Source organism: Gracilinanus agilis, chromosome 2 (genome assembly GCF_016433145.1).
Source record: "Gracilinanus agilis isolate LMUSP501 chromosome 2, AgileGrace, whole genome shotgun sequence".
Lineage (NCBI taxonomy): Eukaryota > Metazoa > Chordata > Mammalia > Didelphimorphia > Didelphidae > Gracilinanus > Gracilinanus agilis.
Window position 1 is genome coordinate 433,837,971 of NC_058131.1, and position 9,495 is coordinate 433,847,465.

Sequence of the window (9,495 nt, forward strand, 5' to 3'; positions counted from 1 at the left end):
CATTTCACTCAACTGTAATTTTTACAAATTGTAAATGTTTTCTTCAAGATTCTTCCTTAAAGATTAACGCTACCTAAAATTGTCATGGGGTAGAATTGTCATAAGGGTTAAGCAAAACTGTTTCTATTACACCTGTTATTTTTGTATCTAAAACCAAGATACGGATATACAAAGAGCTCAGCAATTAACTTAGCTTTTTATACGCCACACAGGCTAGCAAAAGTGAAGTACAAACATGACAAAACTAGTGGAAATGTGCATCAGCCATGGGTGGGGGGAGTGAAGGGGGGTGAAGGGGAAAGTAGGAGCATGAATCATGTAACCATGTTAAAAATGAATATTAATAAATGTTAAAAAAAAGTGAAGTACAAAAGCATCACATAATCTTATAGGATTACTATTAGAATCAATAAAATTCAGACGAGTTGAACATAGCCAAAAATATCAAAATTTGAGGTAAGTATATGGGTGGGCAGGAAGAGAGCTTGATGGGAAGATAAAAATTGAGAATTTATAACTACTTAATCTTAATTTTTCTTGTTTCTTTTTCCAAAGACGATTTTTGGATTAAAAAAAGGCAAAATATGGTAAAAGTTGACACCCAAGACAAACAAGGAAACAATAAGAATGCATCTAAATGAGCCTCAGAAAAACTTCATCTCAAGGAACCAAAAACAAATCCCTGGATATGATTACAAAGTCACTGTCAAAAGATGTCAAAAAAAGAAAAAAGAGAGAGAGAAATAGAGTAAAGGCTGCAGATAGACAGATGTCTAATTTTTTTTTAAAGTGAGTAAAACCAGAAAACTATAGGATAGAAAGTTCAAACATCAATTCTTGGTAAAATTCTGTAATTATAAACATTTGGATATGGCTTTATTAAGGAAAAGTAACATCAGACTACTCTTTTCCTTAGTGTCATTTTGGCAAAGAAATGTGGGATAATAAATAAAAGTACTTTATATGAGTCAAGTTTCATTTCTTGACACTTCCTAGCCATGATTATTATAAACAAAGTCATTTAACCAATCTGATAGTCAATTCTCTAAAGCCAATTCTCTAAAGTCAATTCTCTAATATCACTGCCAATATGCAATATGCATTGAGGGAGTTTCCACACTGATTAAATCATGTTCTATATGTACTGATTAGACTGGCAGGTCAAGAGATGGTTTAATTTAACAAAGCATTTGTAATATCTACATGGATAGAATAAGGAGATAATGGGCTACACTATAAAACTCATTGAATTTGGAACTAGCTAGACCCAAAAATTAGTCATCAAAGGTTTAATGTCAACATGGAAAAAAGTCTCTAAGATTGCTAGGGATCTGCTTGGCTCTGCATTAACATTTTTATCAATGACTTGGACACAGATTCCCAAAAAATTTCTTTAAAAAAAAAAAAAAAAAAGACTGGTTCCCTATCTCACCCAGGCTGGAAGTATAGTGGCTCCTCAAAGGTCTGATCCCACTCCTGATCTGCACAAAGGCTTTCATCTGCTCTGTTTCCAACTTTGTTCCTCCTGAGGCAACCTGATGGTCTCCCAATCTGGGGGACTGAACATTTTGATGAAGCCAGATTTACTAAAGACACCCTGATTAGCTTAACCTAATGAAGCTTAACTCCAGAGCTCAAAAGATCTGCCAGCCTCTGCCCCACCAGTAATAGTAAATACAGGAGGGTATTCCATGCCCAGTTCCAAAAGATTCTAATGGACTAGAATTTTCGATAAATCTATAAGCTCAAATTGAAAAGGCATTAAATGTAGGCTTATGCTGGAGATCAAGAAAATCAATTTCACAAGTAGATCAAACAATAAGCATTTATTAAATGCAATATGTTACTACATGCCAAGAATTGCATCTAATGTAAGAGATACAAAAAAATTTCTACTCTAAAGAAGTTTTTACTCTAATGAAAGAGACACATATATCAAGATTTCAACTTTACACTTTGAGCCTAAAACTGTCAGTCAATAAACATTTATAGTTAACACTTACTAGTACTTCCTGTTCTCAAGGAGCGTATAGTCTAATTGGGGAGACAGCATATAAACAACTATGCACCTACAAACTGAATTAGGAGTAACCTCAGAAGGAAGACACTAGACTTAAGAGGATTCATGAAAGTTTTCCTGTAAGTAGGATTTTAGCTAGGTCTTTAAAGGAAATTGGGAGGCAGAGATGAGTAAGGAGAACATTCCCAGCATGGGCAGCTAGTGACAATGTCCAGTCAAGAAATGGAGAGTCTTGTTCAGGGAATAAGTTCAATGTCATTGGATCAAAAAGTATGTAAAGAGTGGAAGGAAAACAAGGTTTAAAACAGAGGAGGGGAAAGGTTATAATGGGCTCCAAGTGCCAAACTGAAGATTTTGCATTTCATCCTGTAAATGATTCATTCAGTCACTGGAGTTTATTTAGTAGAGGGTAACCTAGTCAGACTTATGCTTCAATAAGACCATTTTGACAGCTAAGTGGTATATAGACTGACTAAGAAGGGACAGACTTGTGGTAGTGAGAACTAGCAGGCTATTGCAATAGAACAGGTCTGAGAACACAAATACAACTTGAGGTTAACATAACTATGAGGTTTTGGTGGACTGTTAAGGTCAATGAGTCTCCAGTGTGATATGGCATTCAAAAAACCAAATGCAATCTTAATCTGCTTCAAGAAAAGCCTAATAACAGATCCAGAAAAGAAAGGCCCTGTTCAGACCACATATATTTTACAATGTTCAGTTCTGTTTGTCGGATTTTCATATGCTCTGGAGTGACCATAATGGTAAAGAGCCTTGGTATCATGATACCTGTGAACTGTTTTAAGTAACTGGGCATGCTTAGCCTAGAGAAGACTTCAAGAAGGCACAATATCTGTCCCTGAATATTTGAATGGTCATGCAGAAAGCATTAAAAGACTAGTTCTATAAGGCCACAGGGGGCAAAAAATTAGAAACGCCACGAAGTCACAGAGTGCCAAGAAGTCTGACATAAGAGAAAACTTCTTATAAGTTAAAACTATTCAAAAATAGAAAAGGCTGTGCCTTTCTGACTACTTGTTTTAGAAGTTTCTTGTTCAGGTATGATTTAGATGATTTCTGGGAGTCCCTCCAAACTCTAATACACACATCCACAGGTTCTGCTTGTATAACTATCTATATGTTATATTATACAGAATGAGATTTGGAGTTGAAATGGACCTCAGAGATTTTCCAGTAGTACTAGTTCATCCCCTAATTTTACAGGGTAAGAAAGTGAGACCCAGAGAGGTTAAGTGATTTGCCCGAAGTCACATAGGTAGCAAATGGGTTATGGTCAGGATTCCAACTCAGATCCCGAATTCTAAATTCATTTTTTCTACTGAAAAGTGTATGTTCTTTTTGAACCTTGAGTTCTTTTCATAAAAAAAATTGATTCCATTTTTTTCTGTCAAGACTTTATTGCTTAGAAAAGACTAAACCTATACAATATGTAATTTAACTAGAACTATATAGATACACACACCACACCCACAGTATCCCAAAAGTCTGAGACATTTTTAATTTTAATAAATATAACAGTAAAGGAACTTCAGATGGAAATGGAAGAAAAAGGAAACAAATTCTGTCTGTTAAAATTTAATTTATTATATTTTGTTATGTTAAGGGTGCTATGTTAAAAGTTTTTTTTATTATGTATATTTGATTTTATTTGTAAGTTATAACCAAAAAATTAAGTCATAACAATCCAATCCACAAATGTTTTAATTGGCTACTCCTTTTTTAAGACCAAATTTTTAAACACATCTTAAAAAAATATTATATATGACTAAGTTAGCCCCATTTTTACACTCACCCAGCTCTACAGGCCTCAGTAAACAAGAACTAAACAGGTCACCTCATTAGTGAACAAGCATATATTTAGAGATTATGGTGTGCCTGACACCATACTAAGCATTACTGATACAAGAAAAGGCAAAATAAACATCCTGATCTTAATGGGAGAGAAAATATGTAAGTAACAATGTAAATACCAGATATACAAAGTGTAAAAATACAGTGTAAATGGAAGGTAATCTTAAGAGGGAAGACCTTCACAGAAGATAGTATTTGAGATGACCTGAAGCCTATTAGTTATAGGTAATCAATAAATATTTGTTAAGAGTAATATTTCTTTGTTCACTTTCTTTAAACCACTTGAAATTAAATTTAATCAATTATTTATTGAATGTCAAGTGCCTAGCTGAAAGCAAGGTTACCACTGGATTAAAAAAATAGCAATCTCTACTCAAAAGTAACTTAGAAGTTAACAAAAGAAATTTAAAATGTTCAATAAAGTGATTTAACATGAAAAAACTAATAAGTGTTAACATTCAATTAATCAGAGAAAACAGTAAAGAAGGTGAAGTAGGAGGAAGCAATACTACCTAGTTTTTCTTCACAATTACTCCAACAAAGATCTAGAAAGAATGTAAGAATAGTGGTGATGAGGAAATTCAAGGTGAAAACACAGTAATTTTCCAGCTCTAGTCACCATGGAGACAGTCTGAGGGGATTGAGGACCAGGCTTGGCCAGGAAGGCATTGGGTAGAAACTTCTAACTCTGGAAATTGAACCATGACAAGAAGTTCAGACTACAGTGTAATCTATAGTTCTACCGCCATAAACCTTCCAGTCTACTAGCCAAATGATGGGGACCAGCAACTGCCTACTGGCATTTTGAACAGAGATAAAATTGGACCCAAAAGAGAGTTAAGGGTCTGCAAAATTCAGATTATGAAGAACAAAGACTGGATTTAGCTCCAGAGCAGAGCTCTTTAAGGACACTGAAAATCTGCAAACTTTGGCCTGAATTGCCCACAGAAGACATCATTCAACATGTGAAGAAAGCAGCAGCAAGACCCTAGAGAATACAAAAGCAGGACCAAACAAGATCCAGACATTCTCTTCAGAAGCTCACAGAGCTAGGCTTTAATATAAAGTCCAGATCTGGGAAGTAAAGCTGGAAGATTGAGTAAACAATAATAGATTTTGGAGATGCAATACAGCCAAATTATCCTTAGGAAAAAAACTTTTGCCACTGAACACTTTCATCAAAAGAGATTAAATGTTGGAGCATACAACTTAAACCTTCCCCCCTCCCCCCAGCAAATCTTTAAAAATCCAATTAATCATCAAAATATGAAAATCAAAGAAAAGACTAACAAATCAAAAGTAAAATTCAATTTTTTAAAGTTGGGAGATTTATTTTGAACTAAAGAAAACATTATTAGCTGAATGACTTTTTAAAAAAGGAAAACTAAATTACCAGTATTAAAAGTAAAATCGAGTATGCCAACAAAATAACCATATAAATGAAACAAATGAATATTTTAATTGAAAAGAAAAAAATGGAGGGCAGGTAGGTAGTTCAGTAGATTGAGAGCCAGGCCTAGAAATGGAAGGTCCTGGGTTCAAATCTAGTCTCAAATATTTCCTACCTGTGTGACCCAGGCAAGTCACTAAACCATTGCCTAGCACTTACTGCTCTTCTGCCTTGGAACCAATACAGAGTATTGATTCTAAGAGAGAAGGTATAGGTTTAAAAAATTTTCAATATTATCAACAAAACCCAACAAGACATTTGCCTAAAATACCTGGGAGTAAACACACACACACACACACACACACACACTCTCTCTCTCTCTCTCTCTCTCTCTCTCTCTCTACAATAATTACTCTTAAAAAATAAAGACAGATCTAAATAAATGGAGAAATAGTGTGGGTAGACTAAGCCAATGTGATTTAAAGTGACATTACCTAAATTAATTTACCCATTCAGTGCCATACTATAAGGCACTTTAATGAAAACAGTAATAATATTGGCAATAATATTAACATGATAATTATATTAATAAGCTAGAAATCTCAGGGGAAATAATGAAAAATGTAAGAAGCAAAGGAACCTAGGAGTACTAGATCTCAAATTACACTACAAAGCAAAAGTCAGCATAACAAAGTAATCCAAAGAACAGATTAGATAAATGCAAAACAGAAACAAATGAACACTGGAGTTTAGCCTTTCTGATAAACCCAAAGACCTCAGTTATTGGGGAAAGAACTTACTATTCCACAAAAACTGCTAGGAAAACTGGAATGCAGTTTAGCAAAACTTAACTATAAACCAACAACTAAACCTTTACGGCAAGATAAGCTCCCAAATGGGCATGACTTAGATCAGTACAGTTGGCTGCATAAAGACTTAGAAAACCACAAATTAACATTATTTATCTTGTATTATAGAGCAGCTTGGTGGGGAATAGATAGAGCACCAAGCCTGGAGTCAGTTAGATCTGAGTTCAAATATGATCTCAGACACAGTCTGTGTGACCTTGGGCAAGTCACTTAAACCCATTAGCCTATCTAAATGAGCTGGAGAAGGAAATGGCAAACCACTCCAGTATCTTTGCCAAGAAAACCTCAAATGGGGCAAAAAGCGTCAAAATGACTAAACAGTATGTATTATATTTCTGTTTGGTTAAACATTTCTCAATTACATCTTAATACCCTTTGACTCCTGATGATGAGCAAATAAGACACTGAAGATCACAGAAGATAAAACTAATTTTGATTACATAAAACTGAAGTTTTGCCCAAATGAGACAAATAGAGCAAAGATTAAAAAAGAAAATTAACTGGGGAAACATTTTTTTGCAGTGAGTTTCTTTGTTAAAGGACTGGTTCAAATTCTATGATCAACAAATAAAAGGTAAAAAGATAGACAACTCTAAGGAAAAAATTCAAGTTATCAATAATCATATTAAAAAATGGTCAAAATTACTAATAAGAGAAATACAAATTAAAAGAACTCGAGGCTCCACATCACACTTATCAGACTGGGAAAACTGGCCAAAAAAAGAAAATGACAAATGTTGGAAGGGCTTGTAAAAAAAAAAAAAGCACATTAATGAACTGGTCTAATCATTTTGGAAAGCAATTTGGGGCTATGCCCCAAAAGATACTAAATTGTGCATCTTACAATACTGACAGGATGATACAAAAGAGATCAAAAGGAAAGGGAAAGAACCCATACACACCAAAATGTTTTAGCAATTCTTTTTGTAGAAACTAAGAGGGTGTCTTTATTTGGGGTATGGCTGAACAAATTATGATATATTAATGTACTGAATACTATTGTGTAATAAGAAATGATGAAAGAGGAAATTTTGGAAAAAGCTGAGATCTGTGTAAAAAACTAATACTGGATAAAGTGAATAGAATAATTTATACAATAACACTATCAAATCAAAGGACTTGCAAGATAAACTCATCAAAAGGAACCTTGCTAGGCTATACCAATAATCAATTAACAACGATAAAATTTGCAAGGTACAGTTGAGACTTCAGCAATAGTAAATGTGAGCAGGGTAAGAGGAAGTTAAAGGATTTCCAGAGAACATTTCTGAAATAATTACTCTCAGGAGTAGAATATTCTCTTATACAGAAAAAGTTTTCATATGTCAGTCTGAATTATACATACATTTTTTAACTTCCCAAATTAAACTTGCCAAAAATACAATTTAAAAGTTTAACCTATTAAGTTGTTTTTAGAGTGATAAGAGGCATATAAGTGTGTAGGAAATAGCGGATGATAATCTATATAAAAACATCCTGGATCATGGAAGAATGAGTTTTCATGCCCCTTAGAATGGAATGTAGGCCCAAGATATTCTTTGAAGGGGCAAAGCTGTAAGAAACTGAGAAAGGCTGGAAGACCGCCCCGGTTCTCACTGTAAACCTACCAGAAGAACTAGCTTCCTGTGCTGGGCGAGAACTCCGGGATCCAGGGGACCTCAACGTGAACAGAGAGAGCTAGAAGGTTGGGATGGAGGAATGAAAAGCAGAAGAGCAGGTTAAAACTCCCGGGGACCCAGGAATAGGGGCGTCCCCAAAGGAAGGCGGATTGCAGAAGGGCGGGGCAAAGCAGGGCGGCCCCAGGAGCAGAGTGCTAGGCTACTCTTGGGGTATGAGTACCCGAGCAGACAAAGGAGGTGTCCTCCGAGGCCCCAAAGAGAAGAGAAGGAGGCGCCAGAAGTAAATGAAGCAAAACTTACTCCGCGGTCCTCCTCAGCGAGAAAGTCAGGGCCGTCGTCCAGGCCTTCCTGCAGGGTTGGCGGCGCCGGGAGCACCCAGGAAGAAGGTGGGAAAGGGGAAATACAAAGAAGAGAAGTTAGTGCGAAGGAGTCCCCCACCTTTCCCCGCCTGCTCTCCCCGCAGTCCCCACCGTCCCCATGGCCCCCGCCGCGCGACCGGACGCTCCAAGAAGCCGAAAACACCCACCATCATGGCTGCTCCAAGCCAAGGGCTGGCGCAGGCGCACAGGAAGCGGAGGGCGGGGAAAGTAGCCGGAGAAGGCGGGGCCGAAGAAACATCCGGTGCTCCAGTGGTCCTAGATTTAGGGATTGTAACTGCCTGGTTATCCCGGCTGTGGTGCTGCTTGTCTTCCGGAGAAGGAACCGTTTGGATAGACTGTACAAAAATGCTGATGGCTTCATCTCTACCAGCCCCATCTCTATCCTCATAGTTGGTCTGTCCGGGGCTCCTCTTCCCACCAAATATACACGCCCAAATTTATAAGAATCAAGGGAAATTGAAATCTTCCTGATCTCTTGTCACAAATGATCTCCAGAGAGAAGAAAAACAAAGTCTGCTAAGTATAAGCCAGGGAGGTGGTCTTAAGTTCATGGGGAAATTATTTAAGAGATCAAGCCTTAAGGATAAACAGTGAACATTTTCAAACGGAAACTGTCATTGCATACCTGATTTAAAAACAAATCATTCCACACTTTTATTTAATTTTTAAATTTTCTTTTTGGGGGATTTCTAGACTGGTAGATCTGGAAAATGTCGTGGCTACAGTTTGTTGGCATACAGGGGGAGTCAAAACTACCCAAACTAGAGCCTTAACTAGCTGCAGAGGCTTTTCAGTCAGAACAGAATGTGAGTAAGGCATGTTAACCTCTTTGAATCAATGAGTCATTATGTGATAGACTGGGTCTTAAACTATGCATAAAAGGTAGAATCTAGCAGAATTGGAAATAAGAAATTCTGATCATCTAGATTGGAAAGGTTGGAGCAAGCAAAGAACAGACTGGCTTGTAAAAAGAGAGAGCTTATAATGGGGAAAGGCTTTCGTTGCAGATGTAGAGAGAAGAGGATCCTGGCTGAAGAAAGTATCAAGAAACTCCCTGTCCCAATGCCTTTCTATAACAGTTCTTTCTCTAGATGTGGATAACATTCTTTTTGATAAGTCCCTCGGTATTGTCCTGGATCATTGCATTGCTATTAATCGCAACAATGTTCTCCTGATTCTGCTCATTTCACTCTGCATCAGTTCACTTAGATCTTCCCAGTTCTTTTAGAAATCAAGCTGGTCATCATTCCATATGGCACAATAGTATTCCATCAGCATCACATACCAGAATTTGTTCAGCCATTCTCTAATAGAGGGAGGACCCCTCATTTTCCAGTTTAAAAAT

At 36.6% G+C, this 9,495-nt stretch overlaps 1 protein-coding gene across 1 annotated transcript in view; it reads right to left on the bottom strand.

Moving 5' to 3' along the window:
* The window catches only part of SNX6 (sorting nexin 6), a 64,385-nt gene extending 56,064 nt beyond the window's left edge, over positions 1 to 8,321 (bottom strand). The window contains exons 1-2 of the mRNA XM_044664709.1: positions 8,297 to 8,321; positions 8,071 to 8,118 (exon numbers count right to left, since the gene is read on the bottom strand). Coding sequence (XP_044520644.1) covers positions 8,071 to 8,118; positions 8,297 to 8,302 — 54 coding nt within the window. The 5' untranslated portion in view covers positions 8,303 to 8,321. The remainder of the gene's footprint in view (positions 1 to 8,070; positions 8,119 to 8,296) is intronic.
* Positions 8,322 to 9,495: the final 1,174 nt, after the last annotated feature.